The 27,033-nt window shown below is 45.3% G+C and overlaps 1 protein-coding gene across 1 annotated transcript in view; it reads right to left on the bottom strand.

Moving 5' to 3' along the window:
- Nucleotides 1-27,033, bottom strand: part of LOC144798356 (C-signal-like) — a 294,329-nt gene that overhangs the window by 102,962 nt on the left and 164,334 nt on the right. Inside the window, exon 5 of the mRNA XM_078669192.1 lies at nucleotides 2,166-2,276. Within this exon, the coding sequence (XP_078525318.1) occupies nucleotides 2,166-2,276 (111 nt within the window). The remainder of the gene's footprint in view (nucleotides 1-2,165; nucleotides 2,277-27,033) is intronic.

Here is a 27,033-nt window from a genome sequence, read left to right as displayed (position 1 = left end):
GCCTCTCCTATTATACCTTTTGCACACCAGGATGACAGCAGCTGAGACTTTTGAAGCATGCGAGTGCCTGGCTTTAAATATAAAGCTAGAGTGCTGACTGTCTAAGTCAATCACAGATGCCGGTGGGTGCCATGATGCTGGAAAATAAGTTGTGGATGGAATTCAGAGGTACAAAGTAAGATGCGTAAGTGAACTCTGTTGATTTGTACTGCACTGTGCTTATTTAATGTTCAGTTGAAAGTCTTTGTTTTGCTATCAGACGGGGTGGCTTGTACAGGGAAGGCAACAGTGACTTGTGTCTAGCGCCTTACACAGCTCAGGAGGGCCAAGGAATGCACGCAGGTGCCACACGGCTCCCTCTCCCGCGGGCTCGGCAAGGCTGCTTGTGCCTCTGAATTCCTCGGAGTTTTTATGCAACTCAACGGAATTCCGTGTTGTGCAAGTCCGCCCATCCCTAGGGTACATTCAGAATCCAGAGTGTTGGAAAAAGAGGAAACACATTTAGCGTGGACACCTTATGGGGTAAAAGGTTATGGAGCCATAAGGGCGAACTATTATTAAAATCCTATGAACATGTTTGATTTATTTGATTAAAAATATAAAACAGGGCATTATTTGTGTGTAACTTTGATGTGATAAAAACATTTGTTTTGAATAATGGTGTCATGAATATTGTAATGGAGAAATAAATTAATCATGCTTCAAATCTTTCAGTGCAGTCTGGCATAAAGGATTAAGTGCAACAAAACACAAGTTTGTATATCATTTTGCCCGATTAATCTGAAATTGGAGGTCCTGCAAGCTCAGACTGAGCCTACATGCATTATGGTTCACAAGATGCAGCAGATAAAGTAGCATCCTTTTAGGTGGGAAGCTTTCAGAGATATACTGATAATGCTATATCTGTATAACCTATTCCAGGTCTGCTATAAAACTGGGGTTGACTGTCAAGACTTGTATTAGAGAAAAATAGGATTTGTTCTGCCTAGGTACAATACCTTGACGTGTAACACCAGGTTACCATTATTTATTAATGTATATCTATGAGATTCATCCAACTATAATTCCCTCTTAAAGCTGCCATATTGTATTTGCTGTGACAATCTTATATTCCCATCTCAAGATAGCACTATACGCTTTGAGGTGACAGGCAGCTAGGCCTAACTCAAGATGAATTAGCTGTATTGGAGGTTTCCTCTTACGGTAAGTAATAATCTGGATATATTACCTTCTGCTATATTAAGGTAAGTTTATTTGGAACAGAGAATACATTCAACACCTCAAGAGCTGCTGATGGAATCTTTAAAGCATACACATTGAGACTGTACTTTTGGGGCAATTTGGGGCATAACTGGGACACAGACCAGTCCCTAATGTAAATTGATGCGGCGAAAAACACAGGGCATACTGAAACATAAGTGGGGCACATGGCATATGGGGAGCATAGGCCAAATTAGGGTGTAAAAGGGAAACAGGCCAAACTGGGATCTAAGAAGGTCACAGGCCAGACCAGGGTGTAAAGGGGCACACTGCGTCATAATTAAAACGACATTCATGTACATTATCATCATCTTAAAGGGAATATGTTGACATTAGAAAAGGCATCTTTAACATGGAGAGTGGTGCAAAGGAAAGTTTGTGGGGGCGGGGTCCATATCAGAGAAGCTGGGATATGATGGATTGTAGGAAACAGGTAATCCTAGGCAAAGTGTAGTCACCTGAGGGTGATTTACCCACAAGCACATTTTTGTCAGTGGTGCTGAAGATCGTTATTGTTTCTGGTTTATTTGTTTTTTAACTCTTGTTTTTCTATGGCCTTTTTATTGTGTTGACTTGTTGACAAATAGCCACTTCGCTGCTCTCATTGCTCCTTTGCATACTGGCAGGTAAAGAGTTCTGGAGTACAGCGTGGACTCCTTCAACAGAATTATGTCTGGTTCTTCCTGAGGGAGATTGGTCCACATAGGGCCCTGTCCATCAGAGGGACAAATCCTGAATATGGTTTAAAAAAATGTTATGGCTCCATAGGGCAGACAACCTGTGGTGATAATGGTGACTCTACAATGGGTAGTATATACTACCTTTTGAAATATGGGAAGCTGATTGTGTGACTTTGGAAGGAATCTGCCTGTTTAGTTTGGCAGACTCCTGCATATTTGACTTACATTTGGTCCTCCAAGGTCAGTCTGGACCCAGCCAGGATGGATGGCGGTGCACAGGACCCCGTCTGATGTGTACCCCAATGCCTGGCACTTTGTAAGCATGTTCAGAGCAGTCTGTAGGGAAACATTAAACACAGATAAGACATGTTAAACAGGGCCAAGAGTTTAACAAAGAGATGCATTCCTAAAACTTTACTATTCATCTACACGTTGCACAGTCATTCCAAGAATAATCAACTACAAGACCTTGTAAATCAGGATACCTGTCATTCCACTTAACAACACTTAACAACATTACCTGAGATCTAGTCATGTGTCATTGTTTGAGCATACTTTAATTTTATCTTTATTTGCATTTTTCAATTTTTACAGAATTGCAGAATAACAGAGAACAAAGTCATAGAGGACAAGTGGTTACATTGCGCGGGGCATACAATGTCATTCCCACTGCCAAAGCATATCTTACGGAGTCGAATATCTATGCTGTATGTCCAACCAATTTTGCACGTGAGTATCCGAGCCTAAGCATGCAGTCAAGTCAATAAGATGAGGCAAAATATGATATATATATATATATTCACTGAAAAAACCATAGGTTATAGACCATATATAGTTAGGAATTAGCATTTACAAAACCTTGAAAATTCACTGAAAAAACCATAGGTTATAGACCATATATAGTTAGGAAGGAATATACTACTTACCAGTATGCATCTGTTCTTGACATAGAGGGCTGCAGAGTGGTACATTTATGAATAGATCGCCATCTGGTGTTGGGCTCGGATGATTGCACTTTGTTTTTCTTCTGGAGAAGTCTTTGTCGTCATAGGTGACTCCTCCTCTCGGTGTTAGTGCGCATGGGCATCGGCTCCATCCTTAGATTGTTTTGCCATAGTAGGGTTAGATGGAGTAGTGTAGTATAGTACATAAAGATATGCCCATGTAAATGTATCTAAATAAGATAATGTTGGGACAGACACAGGTTTCCGGGGAGGCAGGGAGGGCATGTACCACTCTGCAGCCCTCTATGCCAAGAACAGATGCATACTGGTAAGTAGCATATTCCGTTCGAGGCATATGGGCTGCAGATGGTACATTTATGAATAGATTGTACAGCAGTTACCTCCCTAGCGGTGGTCACCAGTGTCTGTCGCAACTGTCTGAAATAGAGTTTTTAATACAGCTTGGCCCACTCTGGCTTGTTGTGCAGCCTGTACATCAACACAGTAGTGCTTTGTGAATGTATGTGGTGTAGACCAAGTTGCTGCTCTACATATGTCATCTAGGGGAATGTTCCCTAAGAATGCCATAGATGCTCCTAGTTTTCTTGTGGAATGAGCTCTAGGAGGAACAGTTAATGTTCTCTTTGCTTTAATGTAACATATTTGTATACATCTTACAATCCATCTTGCGATGCCTGCTTTAGAGATAGGATTGCCCTTATGTGTTGGGGAAAATGCTACAAATAGTTGTTTAGTTTTCCTGAAGTCTTGTGTTCTTTCTATGTAGTACAACATGGCTCTTTTAACATCTAGTGTATGTAGAGCCCTTTCTGCCACCGTCTGTGGCTTTGGAAAGAAGACTGGTAATTCCACTGGCTGATTGATGTGGAATGCTGAAATTACCTTAGGCAAGAACTTTGGGTTTGTTCTAAGAACCACTTTATTCTGGTGTAACTGTAGGAATGGTTCTTGTATTGTTAATGCCTGTAATTCGCTTACTCTTCTGAGTGAGGTAATAGCTATAAGGAATGCCACCTTCCATGTAAGGAATTGTATTTCGCACCTATGCATAGGTTCGAAGGGTGGCCCCATTAGTCTGGTGAGTACTACGTTGAGGTTCCAGACTGGGGAAGGTGGTAATCTTGGTGGAATGACTCTTTTAAGACCTTCCATGAATGCTTTTATCGCTGGTACTCTGAACAGTGATGTGCGCTGCCTGTTTTGCAGGTATGCTGCTATAGCTGCTAGATGTACTCTGATAGATGTGTACGCTAGATTACATTGCTGTAAGTGTAATAAGTAGCAAATAATCTCCCTTGTTGATACGTCTAGAGGGTTGATATTGTTATTAGTACAGTGTATAGCAAACCTCTTCCACTTAGCTGCATAGCATGCTCTGGTGGTTGGACGTCTCGCTTGTTTAATTATTTCCATGCAATTTGGGGGGAGATCTAAGTACCCAAATTCTAGGATTTCAGGAGCCAGATTGCTAAGTTCAACTGAGTTGGATCTGAGTGCATTATTTCTCCATGGTTCTGTGTAAGGTGCATGGGTAGAATTCATAGCTTTTGATGTGGCACTTGTGAGAGTTGCAAGAGCGTGGTGAACCACGGCTGTCTTGCCCACGTGGGTGCTACTAGTATCATGGTCATTGAATGTTGTTGCAGTTTCCTGACCACTAATGGGATTAGTGGGAGAGGGGGAAAAGCGTATGCAAATTTGTTGGACCAATTTATCCATAACGCATTGCCCTGCGACAGGTGATGTGGGTACCTGGACGCGAAGCTTTGGCATTTTGCGTTCTGATGAGTGGCAAATAGGTCTATCTCTGGTTGTCCCCATCTTTGGAAGAATGGCTGCAGTATTTGTTGGTGCAGTTCCCATTCGTGTATTTGTTCCGACTGTCTGCTTAAGATGTCTGCTATCTGGTTTTGAACTCCTGGTAGGTGTTCGGCTAACAGATAGATGTTTTGAGGAATGGCCCATCTCCAAATTTCCTGCGCTAGTCTGGATAATTGGAGAGAGTGCGTCCCCCCTGTTTTTGAATATAATACATTGCTGTCATGTTGTCTGTTCTGATCAGGACTGCTTTGTGGATAACATGTATTTGAAAGGCTTTCAATGCTAGAAACACTGCCAGTAGTTCTAGGTAGTTGATGTGTAGTGTTCTTTCCTGCACACTCCACCTTCCTTGTACTGTGTACTTGTCCATATGTGCTCCCCATCCGGTGAGCGATGCGTCTGCTGTTATTGTCACCTGTGGAATTGGCTCTAGGAACGACCGCCCCTTGGTAATGTTTGTTCTGTTCCACCACTTCAGAGAGCGGTGTGTGCGGTCGTCTACCAACACCAGATCCGTAATCTGCCCTTGAGCCTGATTCCACTGTGTCGCTAAGCATTCTTGTAGCGGACGCATTTGTAGTTTTGCATATGGTATTAGCAGTATGCAGGATGACATCATGCCTAATAGCTGCATGAACACTCTTGCTGTTAGTGAGTGTTGTGGCTGAAATCTCTGAATGATTGTAAGCATTGCTTGGACCCTGACTGGGTTGGGGTACACTTTGGCTTTTTCTGTGTCTATAGTAGCCCCCAGATATTGTTGAACCTTGTTTGGTTGTAGGTGTGACTTTGTGTAGTTCACCGTGAACCCTAGCTGGTGTAGTAGCTGAATTGTCTTTTGTGTGTGTTGCAGACACTCCTCTTGCGACCTGGCTTTTACTAGCCAGTCGTCCAAGTATGGGAAGACATGAATTTGTTGTCTTCTTAGGTGAGCTGCTACCACTGCCAGGCATTTTGTGAACACCCTTGGTGCCGTCGTGACACCAAATGGAAGGACTTTGAACTGATAATGTTGTCCTTCTACCACAAACCTGAGGTATTTCCTGTGGGCTTTGTGAATAGGGATATGAAAGTAAGCGTCTTTTAGATCCAGTGTAGAAAGAAAGTCCCCTTTCTTCAGTAAAGGAAGTACTTGTTGGAGCGTGACCATGTGGAAATGTTCCGAATTTATGTATGCGTTGAGAGGTCTTAGGTCCAGTATTGGCCTTAGAGACCCGTCCTTTTTGGGGATTAGGAAGTATAGGGAGTATACTCCTGTTCCCTGTTGGTGCTGTGGAACCTTCTCTATGGCATGCTTTTCTAGCAGTGATATTACTTCCTGTTTTAATAGTGTCAGGTGATCTTGTTTCATTGGACGCTGTTTGGGGGGGATGTTTGGTGGGGTAGCTGTGAGTTCTAGGCAATAACCATGTTGGATAATTTGTCTTACCCACTTGTCTGATGTGATGTTTTCCCAGACAGGTAGGAACTGTGATAGGCGTCCCCCTACCGGTGTTATATGGTCTGGGGGAAGCTCTATGAAGTCACTGTTTTGGGGTTGGAGAGTTGCGGTTGTTGTTGTTTCCGCGACCTCTACCCTTGTTGTTGTTACCCCTGTATCCACCTCTAGAATTACCTCTGGGTGATGTAGGTGTAAAAGAGGTTTGCTGTTGGTTTGTGCCTGTACTTTTGGATCCTCCTCTATAGGTGGATCTACGAAAGGAACCTCTTTGTGTCGGCTGTTGCAATGCTCCCATTGATTTAGCCGTTTCTGTATCCTTTTTCATCTTTTCTAGGGCCTCATCTGTCCCTGTGCCGAAAAGTGTTTTCCCATCAAAAGGTTGGTTCAGTAACGATGTTTGTACCTCTTGTTTGAACCCTGATACTCTGAGCCATGCATGTCTCCTTAACATGATGCTTGTGTTTGTCGACCTTGCCGCAGTTTCTGCCGCGTCTAGGGCGCACTTTATTGAAGTGTTAGTAATTAACTTCCCTTCTTGGATAAGTTGATCTGCTTTCTTTTGATGTTCTTTAGGGAGATGTTTGATGAGTGTTTCTAACTCATCATAATGCGCTCTGTCATACCTTGCAAGTAGTGCTTGCGTATTAGCTATGCGCCAACTGTTTGCCGCTTGAGATGCTACTCTCTTGCCAGAGGCATCTATTAGTTTGGACTCTTTGCCAGGAGGTGGAGCTTCTCCTGTAGATAAAGAGTTTGCTCTCTTGCGAGCGTTTGTGACCACTAGTGAGTCTAGAGGAATTTGTCCCTTAATGTATATTGGGTCTTTTGGAGCTGCCCTATATTTTTTATCAATTCTTGGGTTCAATACCCTAGCCCTCACTGGGTCTTTGAATATCTCTGATGTATGACTGAGAAGGCCCTTTAGCATTGGTAGTGTTCCTGATGTTCTTTGTGCAGTAGGTAGTGTTTCTAATAAGAAGTCCTGTACTAGAGGTTCTGTATGTAGGTCTACCTTATGAAATGTTGCTGCTCTAGTAATGAGTTGTGCAAACCCAGTATTGTCATCAGGAGGTGAAGGTTTTGAGGGATATGACTCAAGGTCGGTATCATTACCTGATCCCACATTATACTCCTCCCATGGGTCTGCCTCCTCTGGGATTGTGTCCTCATCATCCCCAGGGTGTCCCCCCTCCCCTGTGTCACTCTCTCCATCTGTTGTAGGTGTAGATGGACGTGTGGGAGGGATATCTGGCCTATTGTGAGGAAGAGGTGAAGATGGTGTGTGAGGTTTGGGAGAAGGGGGAGGAGTTGTATTCGTCCCCATTGTTCTCTTCTTTGGATGAGCCTTGTCGTCCAAATGTTCATGTTTCCTCTTTTTAGGTAGTTCTGTGGCTACCTTGCCAGTCTTTGGGTCAATAAACAAAGTCTTTTGTTTAGGATCCGTTCCGTGTTCCTGTGTCGGTACCGCAGTTTTCGGTTCCGCAAGGTGTTTTTTCTTTGAACTGTCCATTTGTATTTTCGGTGCCGAAGTTTTGTTCGGATCCGACTTCTTCGGTATCGAAGATGTCCCCGGTGTCGGGGGTGTTTTCGGCGCCGAAGCGTGCTTCGGTGTCGACATGGACTGCTTCGACTTCGAGCTTTCCTTGACCTGGTGCTTCGGTGTCGATGTGGTCGGTTTATCGGAACCGGAACCACTATGATGTGGGACCGAGTGTTTCGGTTTCTGTTTCGTTGCCGGGCTCGAAGGCGGGGCGTTGGAAACTTTTTTCGGTTGTCTGACCGGGCTCGAGGGCGGGGTCGACACCGTGCGGGGTCTGTTTTTCGGTAAAGGGACGTCGTCACTCACGGTTTGTTGGACGTCGATTTCCTCGACGTCGGACTCGTCCGCTTCTGACCCCGCCTCGTCGGCCTCTTCTTCTTCCTCTTCTGGGTGCTGGTCCTCGAACAGCTCCGGGATTGCTTGTGACTGCATTCTCGATACCTCGTATCTTCGGGCTCGACGGTTTCTAATCGTCGATTTTGACGAGAACGCTGCACAGGCCTCACAGTCCCTGGATTCGTGTTCAGGGGACAAGCAGAGGTTGCACACCTCGTGTAGGTCCTTGTGTGGGAACTTAGCACCACACGTTGGACATTTTTTGAATGGAGTCCTTTCCATGGACCCCGGGCTGGACTACGTCGAGTTTCTCGTAGTCGTCGTCCTTCGAACCGCGTCGGTATGGAGTGAAGTCGCGTTCGATAACGATACCGTCGATTTGGAAAGGAATACGCGCCGGTTATAACCTTCTTTGTTGAAGTCGGTCCGGAGCGCTTCGATCCTCATCCGAACCCGATGGCGGAAAAAAACAATCTAAGGATGGAGCCGATGCCCATGCGCACTAACACCGAGAGGAGGAGTCACCTATAACGACAAAGACTTCTCCAGAAGAAAAACAAAGTGCAATCATCCGAGCCCAACACCAGATGGCGATCTATTCATAAATGTACCATCTGCAGCCCATATGCCTCGAACTTAGCATTTACAAAACCTTGAAAATTCACTGCAAAAACCATAGGTTAGAGACCATATATAGTTAGCTGGACATTTTATTGACATAAAACCAATGAAATTCCATATATAGTTAGTTGCACTAACTATATATCGCGCACCCGCAATCCACTGCTGATGATGTCACATATTACATCATTCATGACATGGTCAGTGACATCACTGATGACATCACTGATGACATCTCAAATGACATCACTGATGACATCACTGATAACAACATCCAGTGATTTTTTGTTTCTATAAAGTTTAAATATGTCTTACATATTGAAGAATGAGTGGATGTGTAAGTGTCTGGACGAAGGATTTAGTAGGTGCATGACTGACTGTATGAGTGAGTGATTAAATGTGTCTCACTGAGTGCATGGGTTAGTGACTAAACTGTCTTAATTTGTGCATCATTATGTCTGTTGTTCTGTAAACTGCTGCATGTGTTGATCAGTAGCTATATGAGTAACTATATGGGTTATTGATTGATTGCCCAAGTATTTGTATGGGAGACTGAGTGTGTGTGTGGCTAGCTGGGAGGTGTGTGACTCTGTGCAGATCAATCTGTACTTGTATCAATGATTGTATAAGAAGGTAAGTATGTGTTAGAAAATGTAAGGTGCTCTATGTTTAACTGTATAGACAAGAAAATGGAAGTGTCATTGATTCTTTACAGGACTGACTAGGTGTGTGAGTAACTCCATGGATGAGTGGCAGACTGTGAGTGTCTGTATAGGTGTATGAGTGCATATGATAGTGTTGTAAAGATGAGTGATTGTATGTATGAATGATTGTATGGGTGAATGAGTGAAGGTGTGTGTAGACGTAGCAATCAGTGAGTGCGTATGTAGTAACTAGTATTGGTGTGTCAATGGTTTCAAAAATTATACTCTTTTTAACACTGGGTGAAACAGAGGTTATATTAAAATGTGAGGAGATGCATTGTATTGTCACATGAATGATATCATCAGTGATGTGGTCATTGATGTCAAATGAGATGTCATCAGTGATGTCATCAGTGATGTCATTTGAGATGTCATCAGTGATGTCATCAGTGATGTCACTGACCATGTCATGAATGATGTAATATGTGACATCATCAGCAGTGGATTGCGGGTGCGCGATATATAGTTAGTGCAACTAACTATATATGGAATTTCATTGGTTTTATGTCAATAAAATGTCCAGCTAACTATATATGGTCTCTAACCTATGGTTTTTGCAGTGAATTTTCAAGGTTTTGTAAATGCTAATTCCTAACTATATATGGTCTATAACCTATGGTTTTTTCAGTGAATTTTCAAGGTTTTGTAAATGCTAATTCCTAACTATATATGGTCTATAACCTATGGTTTTTTCAGTGAATTTCAATGTTTTTTTAATAGCAAATATCATAAGCTGTCGAATGTCAAGTACGTGGTAAGTAAAAACATTTTCGTGTTTATGCACACTGATCTGCTTTGAATGCTGCCCCCCACCCCTCATTTCTATTAGGAGTACTCTCTCTTTGCAGATAGTGAAGGGTAGTTAACGCAGCCCTTTGCCCCCTTTGTAATCCGTCGTGCCTGCTTCTCTCTCCATTTGATTGATTGTTCTCTTTGGTTCATTCTCTATTTACAAACAAGCACAGAGTCGCAATACTCTGTTTAGTCTTTGCAGATAGCGAAAAATCGTGTAAAAAAACAAAAGGAATCGAACAAAATCAGTAGGCCACTAATGGGATCTCTTTTTGACCTCGCTAAAATAGAAACATTAGGAACAACCTGTTGAAAATAGCAATGCGTATGTACATAAGCGGCGTTCATTTGTGTTCACAGTACCCCTTGTTGATTGTTTCAATCGAGCATTGAATTGTTCGAAGTTGGTTCTCTTAAGGATCTTCTCTGCCTGCAAACGAGGAAGAATAGGAATATTCTCTCTCCCTTTGCAGATAGTGAAGGGTAGGTAACGCAAGCCTTTAACACGTCGTACCTATTTCATTCCTCATTGATTGATTGATTGTCCGAACATTGACTGTTTGGGAATTAGTTCTTTTTGGAGGTATTCCCTGTTTGCAAATAAACGTAGGAAAATCTTTGCAAGTAGTGAAAGGGTACGTAATGCGGACCTTTCTCCCCCGTTGTAATCTGTCATGCCTATCTACTCCCAACTGATTGATACACCTGTTTCACCCGGACCATTTACTAGAGATACGTCATCTGGCCCGACCAGAGAGCACCCCTAGTGAAAAGGACATATGCAATAATAACGAAGTGATCACTGTATCCTGTTAACAGAAACTTTAGCATGAAACAACCTGGAAAGAAAAGAATAGGAAAACGAAAATCAGTAGGCCACTGATGAACATGAACTTTTATTAAACAACGAACAAAGAAACGATAACATAACGTAATGATAAAACCTATTAATGTCCTAGAAACAAGAAAACGTTAAAATATGCCAGTGGTGAGAGACCAGAAAAACAGTAAGAGAAACCAAATCACCCCTCGCTGTCCCACCGCCTGCCACGCCAAAAAAATCGATAGACTAGGGAAAATGCAAGTCAGTAGAACATCCGCCCCCACTCTGGAAACTTCCAAGGTGGGGCTGGGTTGCGGCTACGCCCAGCCGGGAGCAGCCCATATAAGGCAGGTCCTGCTGCCACGCCTCGGCCAGGAGATCCTAACGTAGGGTGTAGCCGGAGGAGAGGCCGAGGCCAGCGGGACCCGGCCAGGGGATTGCCTTTACAACGCTGAACAGTTGCAGGGGGGGGGAATGTCTCCTCGACCCTCCCCTCTCTCTCCCAGTCCGGCCGCGGTGGCCCTTGAGAGTTGCAGGTACTCCCGCCACATGCTCTTCCGGTCCGGCCACCAACGGTCGGGGGGCCGAGGACGACGGGATCCGGCTGCAGCCGATAAACCAAGAAACCCGTTCATGGGGCCAGAGCCAGGGGCGTCCGGCCGACATCTACCGGAAGCCCGGCCCGAAGACGGACGGGACACTTCTTCTTTCATGAATAATGGCTGCGACAACACTGGGGGGGGATGTCTTGCACATGCCTCCGACCCCCCCCCCCCCCCTCGTCCTCATCGCCTGGTCCGGCCATAACAAATCTCAAGTGAGACGCCGTGGGGTGCACTGGGAGGGAGAGACGGTGCGAACAGGCCTCTCCCGCCTCCCCAGGTGGAGGCTTCCCAGCTGCACCCTCAGCGCTCCAGGCGCCCGGAAAAGGGTTCTTCCACTGTGGCCATGCTGCAACGTCTCGCCCGGCAGGGTGGAGCCCGTCCGCTCATTTGACCCCGCGATCGCCAGTAGCTACCGAACTCTCAAAATGGCGGTCGACCTGGCAAGAGCGGGCACAGCATAAAGAAATGGCCCGGTCACTGCTTGACTCCACCACCGTAGTCCTCCACGACCTTGAAGATTCTACAGGAGCCGCGGGAGTCTCCGACCCCCGATGGGGAATGACTGCCATGATCGCCCGTGGAGTGACGAAACTGTATCCGCGGGACGTCGGCGCTCCCATGCTGGCGCCAGCCTCACTTTGAATTACTAGAATCCTGCAGACCTCAGTTCCGGTGAAAGCACAGTGTGACCCGGTAGGAAAAATTGTTGCACCCCCTCCCCTTTTTCACTGATAGTTCAAACCACCGATCCTTTCCTTTGCCCTTTTAACGGAACTTTGGACTGCCTCCCCCTCTTTTACATTTTCTAGAGAAAACAAAACATTAACCACTACATTAGCATAGCAGTTGACACCAGAACTGTTTTCAAATTTAAAACCAACAACATCTTCAACAAAATCCTTTTTGTTTCTGCTGTGACCCTGCTACAGCACAGGCATTGTCCCCAGCAGTAATTCTGCGATGCCGGTAAGAATAGCTGTGGTGCCTACTGGACTCACTCACCCCCGCGGCGCCCCACGCCGTTATTTGCTGGGCGGCAACTTACTAGACATCACTTTCGTGCCATCTAGATTTCAGCGCGTTCTGCTGCCTTGGAACTATTCGCACAACAGACCGCTACTGACAAGAATATTTCATTATTGGTGCTGTCAATTTCAATAAATCTATTGGATAATTCAAAAGAAATTGCCACGGTCTCTTTGTTGTTTAAATGTTTTTACTGTTTTTGTTTTGTTGTATATATTTATATGTTATTAAAGTTTTATATTCCTACTACTTTGTTGGAGTGCTACATATTTTTAATGTGACACATAATTGTAAAAACTTTGATGTACCAAGAGTCATTCCTGGAATCTTCCGCTTCAGGCTCGGTCCCCTCCCCAATCACAATACAGGATGGTTTTCAGATAGTAGGAACACGTGTGGTGTGACGGATCTCATCGGGTGTGGGCCTTGATCTACTATAACTCCTTTGAAGAGGGGTGATTCTTTACAGCTGGGGCCATAAACTACATCTGCAGGGCTAGCTGATAGCCTGGACAATCGGACACAGAGGAAGAGGAGTGTCAGAGGGTGCGGAAGTGAATAGGGCGAAAGGGAGGTGTCGGGCGGGCACAGAGTGTGATTCTCAGGGAAGAGCAGCGCAGATGGGGGGAGGTTTATTGCCCATGCATAAGACAGAGAGTGGGGGTGACCAGTGCCTGGGGAAGATGCTTGCGAGGGTGAGGAGCCATGCTACGAATCGACAGCGTGCAGAGAGTGGGTCTGGTCAAGACATCTAAAATGGCTGCCGTGCACCACAAAAGTGTGGCATTTCAAAAAAGGCAAGATGGCGCAAACAATGTTTTTCAACACTTCCTCATTTCCTTCGAATCGAACGTTAACAGACGTTGGGGCATATTACCAAAGTTAAGCGATATTTATCGCTAACGATGCTTACCAACAAATTTTTTACCGCTAAGCATCGTCAGAAATTATCGAAGATAAACCTTGCTATTATCAAGGTTTATCGCAAATGCGATAATAAACGGCCGCAATGCATGAATATCGCTAAAAACTCAGCGATATTCATGCATTACCGAGCTAATGCTCTTAGCCATGTTATCCACCTCCCATTGGATAACATGGCTAAGAACTGCTCAGGGCAGGTGTTACTTTTTGGAGATATTCGCGCTTAGCGCGAATATCTCCAAAAGGAGATAGATATCTTGCATGTTGTAATGCAAGTTATTGTGGTATATGGAACTCATACCATAATCTCTCAGGAAAGCAGAAACTGATCCTTTTGGGACCGCCTAAAAAGGCCTAGGGGGTGAGGAGTACTCTACTTTGCCCCCTTTTCACGTTCCGAACTATTTTATTTTACTCTCTTCTGTAATTACACAAAATAGCAGCGATAAGATGCATCGGAGACACACAGGGGCATATTACCAACAACTAGCGAAAATTTTTGTCTCTAACTTGTTTAGAGACAAAAATTATCGCCGCACATCGGCGATTTTTATCGCAGATAAACCTTGCTATTAGCAAGGTTTATCGCAAATGCGATAAAAAACGTCCGCAATGCATGAATATCGCTGAAAAGTCAGCGATATTCATGCATTATCGAGCAAATGCTCTTAGCCATGTTATCCACCTCCCATTGGATAACATGGTGAAGAACTGCTCAGGGCAGGTGTTAGCTTTTGGAGATATTCGCGCTTAGCGCGAATATCTCCAAAAGTTGGTAATAGGAGATAGCGATGTTAGCGACTGTTTCCAGTCGCTAACATCTTGGCACGCCCACTTTGCATGTCATTAGTGATAAATATCACTGACATGCAAAGCGGGGCCCAAGATGGTCGCTATCTCCTATTAGCTGTCACTAACTGGTGTTAGCGACAGCTTGGTAATAGGGAGATAATTTTTATCTCCGCTTTCTTGGCTTTTAAAGCCAAAAAAGCGGAGATAAACCCCCTTGATAATATGCCCCACAGTGAGAGAAAGGAGGCCGGAGATGAAGAAGAGATGTCAAATACACATTGGAGATAATATAGTGGCAGAAGGGAAGTAAATATGAGTAAACTTACCATGTAACATAAAAATGTTGCACTCTATACTATAAGTCTCATTTTATACTACAATCACTTCGCTACAACCTCATAAATTAAAAATAAAAATGAATAATGTCTCAAACAATTTTTGATTTCTAAATATAAATTTATTCTTCAGAATTTTCTAAATTTGAAAGAACTAGTAACATGTCCTCATCAGCAATGTCCTCATGAAAAGTCTGCAATGATGATTCTTGTAACTCTATGGTCTCCAAACATTCGATAAATTCGCCATCAAGAGATTGATCAAAAAAATCATTTAAGTCATCTCCTCCTTGTGACAATATTTCATTATTGGTGCTGTCAATTTCAATCAATGTAGTGGAATCATTCAAGTCATCTCCTCGTGACAATATTTCATTATTGGTGCTCTCAATTTCAATCAATGTAGTGGAATCATTCAAGTCATCTCCTCCTTGTGACAATATTTCATTATTGGTGCTGTCCATTTCAATCAATCTAATGGAATCATACAAGTCATCTCCTCCTTGTGACAATATTTCATTATTGGTGCTCTCAATTTCAATCAATGTAGTGGAATCATTCAAGTCATCTCCTTGTGCCAATATTTCATTATTGGTGCTGTCCATTTCAATCAATCTAATGGAATCATACAAGTCATCTCCTCCTTGTGACAATATTTCATTATTGGTGCTCTCAATTTCAATCAATGTAGTGGACAATTCAAAAGAAATTGCCACGGTCTCTTCATTGTGAGCCATTTTATTTTGAAATTGCTTGCTGTAAATTGCAGAAAAAAATAATCACTTTCATTTATCGTTTTTAGTAATACATAATATAAAACTAACTTTATCACGTATTTAGTATAACAGAAGGACTGCAAATAAATAACAGAAAACATTTTTCAAATTATCTTCAAGTGTACAACATAGTTCCCCTTACAAATTAACAACTCACCTTTTTAAAAGTAGGAGAAGTGTTAGTACTGTGTAAATCAAACACCAGAAATTCACCACCAAAAATTCCTCACAAATGTACCTCAGACAGTAGTATCACAAAATGGCTGTGGTTTCCTCTCATTTGAAATATATACATAACCAATTAACTTTCATCACACACAAATACAAAACCAAACTAACATTTTAATTGGTTCTAAATTTCAACACTTTCAAATGTGTTTTCCCCATGCAATTTTCCATAGGACATTTACATACGTCTACAGCCTGAATGGCTGAACGGAATTACACCAAACTTGGCAAAATGGTACATCAAACCTAAGAGGTCAGGAAGGACCTACTATGCCCCCTTATGGTCATTTCCCCCTTCGCTTTGGCCTCCTCTTGTCTCTCAATCCTACCGAGAGACAAGATGGCGGCCGCTACGGACTGTTTGGAATGTTGACAGACGCCGGAGAACCAATCAGCTTCGCAAAGCTCCGTAACGCAAAAAGTACGCGAAGCGGAGCGCTGTTACAGATATATATCTTTTTTTGAACGTTAATTTCTCAAAATCCACTGGAGCACATATATTGAGACCTAGCAAAGGCACATCGGGCTACCAGTCCCTAATATTTTGCCAAGTTTTGTGCAAATCCATTCAGCCGTTCGATTATTATTATTATTTTTTTTTTTTGCCCCGCGGGGCCCTTTTAAAACCTCCACATCAAACGTAGGGGGTCAGCAAGGATCTACTATTCCCCCTTATGGTCATTTGCCCCTTCGCTTTGGCCTCCTCTTGTCTCTCGATCCTACCGAGAGACAAGATGGCGGCCGCTACGGACTGTTTGGAATGTTGACAGACGCCGGAGAACCAATCAGCTTCGCTTCACAAAGCTCCGTTGCGCGAAAAGTACGCGTCCTGGAGCGCTGCCCGGTCCGCTGTTACAGATATATATCTTTTTTTAAACGTTAATTTCTCAAAATCCACTGTAGCACATATATTGAGACCTACAAAAGGCACATCGGGCTACCAGTCCCTACAATTTTGCCAAGTTTCGTGCAAATCCATTCAGCCGTTCGGGCTAAAAGTGAGGCCAACCGCCCTATGGAAAACTCAATGTTAAAAACACATTTTGGGACCCCCCTTTTTTCTCAGCCCCCCCTTGACGAACCCCCCCCAAGTTTTCAAGGGCTGCTCAGAAACAAAATGTGCCATTTTCCTGAAAATTTCAGCCAATTCCGTCCACAAACGCCAAAGTTATTAGACATAGAATTTTCAAAAATCCCATAGAGAAAAAATCCTAACTATATATACCTACTGGCGACCGCCAGTAGGTAATATATATATATATATATATATATATATATATATATATAAAATATGATATATATTTATAATCAAAACAAACTATCAAGGTCACTGTACATGCATTGTGCATATTTCGTACCCAGTACATCCTTACCACTCTTATCATCTTCTCTTGACCAAATGGGTCAGTCTGGATAGATACCCATGCCACTCCTCCAGCATCTCTTGCATATTGTTACTGTGGCCCATGTCCCTGTGTCAATCCCCATCCTCAACTCGGGCCGACATCACTATAGAGCTGCGAACCCGCAACCTCCTCTCGTACATCAGCTGCTTGCGAAGATCCATTCTCCCTCTCCCCATCCATGCGTGCTAAATCCAAAAGTATGGTACACCAATATATTGCAATACGGTATTTTCGTAGCCCAGCTATTTCCTCTCTGTGTAGTGATGTGTTGCTGGCTTGCGCCCACACTGGAAGTGATTTTTTCAACTATTAATTACAGGATGATCAGTGTGTTTCCTTCTTTTAGTTATTAACTGTTTTGCGACTACCAAGCCCAAGTCAATAAATCTCGACGTGACCCTGTTTGTCTTTGTTCTAGGATAAAGACCTAATATGCAGACATCGCATGTGCGCATGATTGTCCTTTCGGTGCATGTTGCAAGTGCCGTGATGACTTCTTGCCAATAGGTATGCAGGGAAGCACAAAACAAAAGCATGCGTATGAGGTCCGCGCCTGTCAGTAGACAGCGCGGGCACTCCGCGGTATTGGTGTGAAAGTATTGATTTATTTTGTCCAGGGATAGATATGCCCTCTGTGTTTTATATATGTCTGAATTAACTTAAATTCAGAGTTTCTCTGAACATGAGTGGGGGTTCGCTAGTAACGTGTCCCATTCTTGGTCTGCACATTGTTGTCCCCTGTCTGTTTCCCATGGCGATCAGAGGGCCGTCATGGGTTTGGTTGTATGGATAAGTAGCGCCTCAAACAGCCAGTATACAATGTGTGACCCATTGCCCATAACATGTAAGTATTGTATTAGGAGGTGTGTCTCCAGTTCGGCAGTGATGTCGTCCTACATCGCGGAAAGTGATCTCGTAATTGAGTTATATAGTAAGAATTGACCTGCGGATAAGTCGTTGAGCATACTCCAATACCAAGATTTCCTGAGGGCCAAAAAACAGGACAGTTTCCTGCAGATTATAGAACTGTAAAAAACATTTCTTGTTTTTAAACTCTAGTCCCTTTAATCACCGATGTCACAATCACTCAATCAATCAATCAATCAAGCATTTATATAGCGCGCTACTCACCCGGAGGGTCTCAAGGCGTTGGGGGGGGTGGGGGGGGGTCCGCTACTGCTCGAACAGCCAGGTCTTGAGCTGCTTCCTGAAGGCGAGGTGGTCTTGGGTCAGGCGGAGGCGGGTCGGAAGGGAGTTCCAAGTCTTGGCGGCCAGGTAGGAAAAGGACCTTCCTCCTGTGGTGGCTCTTCGGATGCGGGGGACGGCGGCGAGGGCGTGGCTGGTCGATCGAAGCTGGCGTTTGGGAGCGTAGAAGTTGAGGCGGCTGTTGAGGTATCCTGGGCCTTGGTTGTGTAGGGCTTTGTGTGCGTGGGTGAGGAGCCGGAAGGTGATTCTCTTGTTGACCGGGAGCCAATGCAGGTCTCTCAGGTGTCCGGAGATGTGGCTGCGGCGGGGGATGTCCAGGATGAGTCGTGCTGAGGTGTTCTGGATCCGCTGGAGTCTCTTCTGGAGTTTGGCGGTGGTTCCGGCGTAGAGGGAGTTGCCGTAGTCCAGACGGCTGGTGACGAGGGCCTGGGTGACCGTCTTCCTGGTCTCGGAGGAGATCCATCGGAAGATCTTGCGTAGCATGCGCAGGATGTTGAAGCACGACGAGGAGACGGCGTTGACTTGTCTGGTCATGGAGAGGGAGGAGTCCAGGATGAAGCCTAGGTTGCGTGCGTGGTCTGTTGGTTTGGGTGCGCTGCCCAGGGCGGGGGGCCACCAGGAGTCATCCCAGGCGGAGGGTGAGGATACTAGGATGAGGACTTCCGTCTTGTCTGAGTTCAGTTTCAGGCGGCTGTTCGACATCCATTTGGCCACGTCTGTCATCCCTTCATGCAGGTTGGCTCTGGCGGTGGTGGGGTCGTTGGTGAGGGAGAGGATCAGCTGGGTGTCGTCGGCGTAGGAGATGATGTTGAGGTTGTGCTGGCGTGCGATGGCTGCGAGGGGGCTCATGTAGACGTTGAAGAGTGTTGGGCTGAGCGAGGAGCCTTGAGGAACGCCGCTGATGATTTCGGTGGCCTCCGATCTGAACGGGGGGAGGCGGACTCTCTGTGTCCTTCCGGCGAGGAAGGAGATGATCCACTCCAGTGCCTTCTCCTGGATTCCGACGTTGCTGAGGCGCTGTACTAGGGTACGGTGGCAGACGGTGTCGAAGGCCGCAGAGAGGTCCAGGAGGATGAGGGCCGCCGTTTCTCCGTTGTCGAGCAGGGCTCGGATGTCATCGGTAGCTGCGATCAGGGCGGTCTCGGTGCTGTGGTTGGCCCGGAAGCCAGACTGCGAGAGGTCGAGGGAGCCGTTCGTCTCGAGGAAGGCGGCCAGTTGCTTGTTGACAGTCTTCTCGATGACTTTAGCCGGAAACGGGAGCAGCGAGATGGGGCGGTAGTTCTTGAGGTCGGTGGGGTCGGCTGATGGTTTCTTGAGTAGAGCGCTGAGTTTGGCGTGCTTCCAGCTCTCCGGGAAGGTGGCGGTGTCGAAGGAGGTGTTGATGATGTCCCGCAGGTGGGGTGCGATGACAGTGTCGGCCTTGTTGAAGACGTGGTGAGGGCAGGGGTCTGTCGGAGATCCGGAGTGGATGGAGTTCATCGTGCGGATGGTGTCTTCGGTGCTGATCGGAGTCCAGGCGCGGAGGGTGGTGGTGGTGGTGGGGGGCGGTGGTTTGGTCGTGGCGTGCGTCGGTTGAGTGCTGAAGCTGTTGTGGATGTCCGCGATCTTGTTGTGGAAGTAGGAGGCGAGGGAGTTGCAGAGGTCTTGCGAAGGGGTGAGGTCGTTGTTTCCGGCGTTGGGGTTGGAGAGCTCTTTCAGATCTTTCAGATTACATCAGATCAAATCAAATCACAATGTTAATAATCCTCTTCAGAAGTTTGAAAACCTAATATAGAGATGTCTGTCAAGAAGGTCTCCTCTGGTTATGTGCACCATCATTTTCTTTTTTGATTGGTGTCAGTGTTACCAATTTTGATGCAGACGAACAAACACCAATCACCTTAAAGTACATTTCTACATGTCACTATGGTGTGTATGGCAGTGGCGATGATACAGAAACAAATCACAGAATAAGGCTTCAGAATAGTATAACTGTGTTAGACCTGTCATCCTTAGTGTGGTTTTTCCCCAGACGTTTTGTCTTTTACCTCATGTTGTTGCTGATTCTTTTTGTGGGCCTTATGACTCTGAGCACTTTACCACTGATAACCAGACCTAAAGTACATGTGCTTCTCCCCTACACATGAAGACATTGGTGTATACCTGATTGGCACATTTGTTGTGCTGTTAAGTCCCTTGTAAAGTGATATACCATGAACCCAGGGCCTGTACTTCAAATGATATTAGTGGGCATGCAGCAATGATTGTGCCACCTACGTAAGTAGCTTTTCAAACCTGTGACAGGTCTGCCACTGCAGTGCTTGTTGCTGCAGTTTACTTCCACTTCGACTTGGCATTTACAACTACTTGCCAAGTCTTAAACTCCCCTTTTATTACATATAAGTCACTCTTAAGGTAGGCTAGAAGTAACCCTAAGAGCAGGCTGACATGTAAGTACAAGGGAGGGAATTTATGTTTAAACTTTACATGTACTGGCAGTGACAAACACCCAAATTAGTTTTTCTCTACTGTGAGGCCTACTCCTCACATACGCCAGCATTGAGACTTCCTTAATACACTTTTATATAAATTGCTCCTTAATACACTTTTAAGCTGTAATTATTGATCAGAGAAAAGTGACTTTTTCATCTTTCATATCTTTGGAATCGTAATAGTAAATCCTCCTTACTGGTGAAGCTGGATTTAACATTACTATTTTAGAAATGCCATTTTTAGAAAGTGCAAAAACAACAGTTGATGGACAGAATGCAGAACTATGTCATACATTCACCCCAGTACAGAGATCTGGGCCTAAATCCATCGTTTTTGTGCTCACTAAGCCACTCCAGTTTGAACCCAGCCATATGCAAATCAGTCTTAACCCTGTGCCCCATGGGAACAGTCCAGCCCGAACTGAGAAGCCAGGTCCTCCCTGGACTGGAAACAAGTATCCTAGGACAGGTTTCGGACTTTCAGCCCTCATCAGCCAGGATAGCTTGATTCCAGTGGCATGGAGAGCACAGGACTCACGTCTGAGCATAACCGTCCCACTCAGGGTGACAAATGCAAAAACAACAGTTGATGGACAGAATGCAGAACTATGTCATACATTCACCCCAGTACAGAGATCTGGGCCTAAATCCATCGTTTTTGTGCTCACTCTGCCACTCTAGTTTGAACCCAGCCATATGCAAATCAGTCTTAACCCTGTGCACCATGGGAACAGTCCAGCCCGAACTGCCAAGCCAGGTCCTCCCTGGACTGGAAACAAGTATCCTAGGACAGGTTTCGGACTTTCAGCCCTCATCAGCCAGGATAGCTTGATTCCAGTAGCATGGACATTTCTCTGCACTTACTGCTCTGTGTGCCTGATAGCCTGTCATCAATACATGTCTGGGCTGGGTGACAGACCTTGGATGTGTGGAAATACAGCCGTATGTGTATTCATGTTGTCAAACCTCAGGGTGTTATCCTGATCTGTCAAGGGTGTATGGCGCTGCAGTGCCGTGACTTACTGTATCTGCGCGATATGCTCGACTTCGTTCAGCAGAGGCTGGCACCCAGGGTGCAGCAGGGAGATTAGTACATGTGCTGCATGAATGTAGGTGTGAATGGATGTACACGTTGGCGTTCTGCAGATGTGCGGATGGTGCACAAGGTGGCATGTAGCAGTTCCACTCAGTTTATGGTGGTTCTGGGTCAAGAGCCTAGCAGCCTGGAGTGTTGTATGCAAGCACTGCATATCTGTAGGAGACACACGGCCCGCGTTAGAAATATACAGGGGCTAAACATGTGCAGGGTGTGCACAAGGTAGAGTGGCGGCTTTACTCAATTTACGGTTGTTGTGGACCAGCGGGGGTGCAGCCTGGAGTACTGTTTTTACGCAGTGCGAGGCAGAATGGCTTTCCATGCTCTTGATCTGCTTCCTGCTGAACTCCTTGAACTCTGTGTATGGGTTGAAGACCCGCAAACTTAGCGGCTGCTGCTCGCCTAAACCCTCGTTCAGGGCGTTCCGCCGCTGCAACTTAGTGCTGCGCTCCGGTCCAGCGCTTGGCGCGGGCTCCCAGTTCTGCCGCTCAGACTCTGGTTCTCCGCCATTCCCAAGTCCCGGAGCTCTCCGCTGCCTTCCTCCACCTTCAACCTCGGGTTCAGCTTGGAAGGCAGCTCATCAGTAGCCATGGCTCAAAGCGGAGATCAACACTTGGTGCTGTCGATGACACCTATAGCTCGCGCATTGAGCCGACCACAGAAACAACTGGCAGCCAGCCCGAGCTGTTAATAACAGGAAAGGACCGTGTGATGTAAGGCGCCACGCGCTGATGTCACACGTCCAGTCTGCAGTGGTCTGTCTCATTAAAAATATATATATTTAAAGTTAAATCACAACATCGCATCACTTAAAAAAAAAAGCATGCGGCTTAAGCATTTGCAAAGCTGAATGGGAAAAAAAATACAACATTTCGGGCATGCGGCGTCTTTAGTGCGTACGAATCGGCACAAGCCCCAAGCCGTGATTAACTTATAACGGTTATTGATAGTTAAATGCCACACGATAGTAAATGCACAACCCACATGACAGTACATCACAGAAATGCTAAACAAGCTGCGCCAGAGAAATGAAAGGCGTGTCAGGCATTCTTGAAGATAAACGTGGTAATACAAGAAACAAAGTGCTTAGCAGCTAATTAAGAGACACTGTCTCCCCCCGAAAGTAAAAAAATCCAATCCCAGTGAGTGTGGCCAAAAGATGACAGGGTGGCAACCAGGTGGGACTAAAAAACGTCCGGTACAATTATCACACTACGTTCTGCATAATCAATATAGTTAAATGACGTGCACCAATCAAGAATGCAAGCGGAGCAGAGACACGACTTCTGGAACCGTATTGATTCCAAGAAGCCCTCGCATGGCGAGAGCACTGCATGCGCGCTGCTAATGTTAGGCGAGACCTAAAAACCATTGTAAGGTGTAGTTCAGTTATTGGCTCTGGATACCTCGGGTTCTTGGACAACCTACAAACCCTATATACCCCCACAGCCAGAAGTGACGGGTGGACATCAACGCATTGTTTTTGTAATTCAGTCAATGTGACAAAAAGTTACAGATGAAAAAGTTGTCATAAATGGCTGTTTTTTCCCCCTTATCTTTAATATTTTTTTTATTTCAACGGTTAGTTTCTTTCGGAAAACCTTGAGGGATCTACACATATGACTCCTTGCTGAATTCAGAATTTTGCTACTTTTCTCTAAAAAATCTATAACCTCCCTGGGTCATCCATGAGTTTCACATTGGTTTTCAGCATAAACTGGATTTAGGATTAAAGCACAAAAAATAGAAAAAATGGGCTACCTGTCTGAAAAATACCAAAACTGATTATAAAAATTTGCTTTTTTGATTCAGCTATGCATGGCCCTGTAGGCTGGAAAGATGGTGACTTTAGCACTGCAAACAATTTGTTGATGTCATTTTTGGGGAAAACAAATACAGGCACTTTTATCCACAGAACTTATTTCCTATTTGTCCCCAAAAAACTCAAAGTGTATCTATACTTTGCCTATTGTCTCAGTCCTCTCCAAGGGAATCCTCAAACCCTAGGTAGCGTTATTATCCCCATGATGATGGGAAAAAATGTATTCACATTTGGCGTTGATACCTTATGTGGAAAAAAGTTATGGAGGCCAAAGCATAAACTGACCCAAATAGCCAAAAGAGGGATTAGCCACCATTTGCCTCAGCAGTAATTGGTTTTAAAACCAATAATATACTTTTTACCATAACATTTCATTTATATTTTGGAGCTCATTTTCACCCAGGTGTTACTAGGCAACATATACCAGTTGTTTTATTGTTACCCAACCCAATGGTACCATCCTTTATTCTTATGATCAGTTCCTTAGCATCCTCCTTTCTTATCATGACTAGTCGTTGATAAGTTTATATGTCAGTGTTTGTTCTTGTTTGTCACTATTTGGTAGCCAACACTTTCAGAAAGATTGTGCAGAGCTTTCATAAAAACTGTGACTCAAAGTCCCTGTGTAAATACAATTATTCATTATCTCTCCCCGCTGTTCAAAACTTTAATTATTAATCAATCAATCAATCAATCAAGAATTTGTAGAGCGGACTACTTACCCGTGAGGGTCTCAAGGCCCTGGGGGAAAAAGGGGGGGGCACGCTACTGGTCGAACAGCCAGGTCTTGAGTAGCCTCCTGAAGGTCAGCAAGTCTTGTGTCTGTCGTAGGCTCAGTGGAGGGTGTTCCAGGTCTTGTCAGGGAGGTGGGAGAAGGCTCTGCTGCCGGTGGTTGTTCTGTGGATGCGAGGGACGATGGCGACGGCGAGTTCGGCGGAACGGTGCTGGCCATTGTTGAGGTAGTCTGGGCCTGTCTTGTGGAGTGCCTTGTGTGCGTGGATGAGGAGCTTGAAGGAAATCCTCTTGTTGACGGGGAGCCAGTGCAGGTTTCGCAGGTGGGGGGTGATGTGACTGTGGCGTGGTATGTCGAGGATCAGGCGTGCAGAGGCGTTTTGAATGCATTACAGTTGTTTGATGAGCTTGGCCGGGGCTCCCGCGTAGGGGCCGTTTCCATAGTCGAGTCTGCTACTGACGAGGGCCTGGGTGACTGTTCTTCTTGTATCTGTCAGTATCCACCTGTAGATCTTGCGGAGCATGCGGAGGGTGTTGAAGCAGGAGGAGGAGACTGCGTTGACTTGCTTGGTCATTGAGAGTGTTGAGTCGAGGATGACTCCCAGGTTGGTGCGTGGTCCGTGGGTGTCGAGGCTGCTCCCAGTGCCGTAAGCCACCAGGAGTCGTCCCAGGCTGAAGGGTTGGAGCCGAGAATGAGGACCTCCTTCTTGTCTGTGTTCAGCTTCAGTCGGCTGATCTTCATTCAGTCGGCGACGACCTTCATTCCTTCGTGGAGGTTGGATTTGGCGGTGAGGGAGTCCTTAGTGAGGGAGAGGATCAGTTGAGTGTCGTCGGCATAGGAGATTATGTTGAGGTCGTGCTGTTGGGCGACTTGTGCAAGCGGGGCCATGTAGATGTTGAACAGTGTTGGGCTGAGGGATGATCCCTGGGGTACGCCGCAGATGATCTTGGAGGCTTCGGATCGGAATGGGGGAGGCGGACACTCTGGGTTCTGCCGGAGAGGAAGGAGGTGGTCCATTCCAGGTCCTTGTCTCTTATCCCTGCGTCGTGGAGGTGTTTGCATAGTGTATGGTGACAGACGGTGTCGAAGGCGGCAGAGAGGTCCATGAGGATGAGGGCCGCGGTCTCACCATTGTCCAGCAGGGTCCTGATGTTGTCGGTGGCGGTGATGAGAGCAGTCTCGGTGCTGTAGTTGCTGCGGAACCCTGACTGGGATGGGTCCAGGATGCTGTTTTCTTCGAGGTATCGGGTTAGCTGTCTGTTGACGATCTTCTCGATGACCTTGGCTGGGAACGGAAGCAGAGAGATGGGCCGGAAGTTCTTGAGTTCTCTCGGGTTCGCCTTGGGTTTTTTGAGTAGGGCGTTGATCTCGGCGTGTTTCCAGTTCTCTGGGAAGGTCGCGGTCTTGAAGGAGAGATTGATGACGTTGAGCAGGTGGGGTGCGATGGAGCTGCTGGCTTTGTTGAAGATGTGGTGCAGGAGTGGGTCTGAGGGGGAGCCGGAGTGGATTGTGCTCATGGTCTTGATGGTGTCATCTATGTTCACGTTGGTCCAGGTTGGCAGGGGGTCGTGGTCGATGGTGTGCGGGGTGTCTGGAGTGTCGATGTCTGTTGGGGCTGTCTGGGCGTTGAAGCTGTTGTGGATGTCAGCGATCTTGAGGTGGAGGAAGGTGGCGAGGGAGTCACCTATAGCATTTGTAATGCAATATGGGTTGTATTTTCGTGACTTGGATGTATTGATATTACAAATAACAATGGCTTTGAATTTTTTTAAATAATTAATACTTAAATAAAAGTTATTGTAATTTATAATGGCAAAAGCTTAAACATTTGTAAATAACTTTTGTGAAGATTATGTTCAGTGTATTTTATTGTGACAAAAATCCAAGAACAGAAGTGAAATATTAACATCTTTATGGGACATTTGTAATAAAGCTTGAAACATTGAGAGAACATATTTGAACCAGTTGTTGTTGAATGGTTGCACAGATTGATGCTATGGAGGCGCTGAGTGATTTTGTGGTGGCGATGAGTGATGCTGTGGCGTTCAGTGATGCTGTGGTAGTGCATACTGATGTTGTGGTGCCCCTGAGTGATGCTGTGGTGGTACTGAGTGATGCTGTGGTGATTCGATAGATAGATAGAGTGAGTGTGATAGATAGATAGAGTGAGGGCGATAGATAGATATATAGAGTGAGGGCGATAGATAGAGAGATAGAGTGAGGGCGATAGATAGATAGACAGATAGATAGATAGATAGAGTGAGGGCGATCGATAGATTGATAGATAGAGCGATGGCGACAGATAGAGTGAGTGCAATAGATAGACAGATAGAGTGAGGGCGATAGATAGAGTGAGGGCGATAGATCGAGAGCGATAGATAGATAGATAGATAGATACATAGAGTGAGGACGATAGATAGATAGATAGAGGACGATAGATAGATAGAGGACGATAGATAGATAGATAGAGGACGATAGATAGATAGATAGAGGACGATAGATAGATAGATAGATAGAGGACGATAGATAGATAGAGGACAATAGATAGATAGATAGAGGACGATAGATAGATAGATAGAGGGCGATAGATAGATAGATAGAGGGCGATAGATAGATAGATAGAGTGAGGG

This window comes from Lissotriton helveticus, chromosome 12, assembly GCF_964261635.1.
Source record: "Lissotriton helveticus chromosome 12, aLisHel1.1, whole genome shotgun sequence".
Lineage (NCBI taxonomy): Eukaryota > Metazoa > Chordata > Amphibia > Caudata > Salamandridae > Lissotriton > Lissotriton helveticus.
The sequence above is the reverse complement of the archived record's forward strand: the minus strand, read 5'-3'. Positions and strand labels throughout refer to the sequence as shown.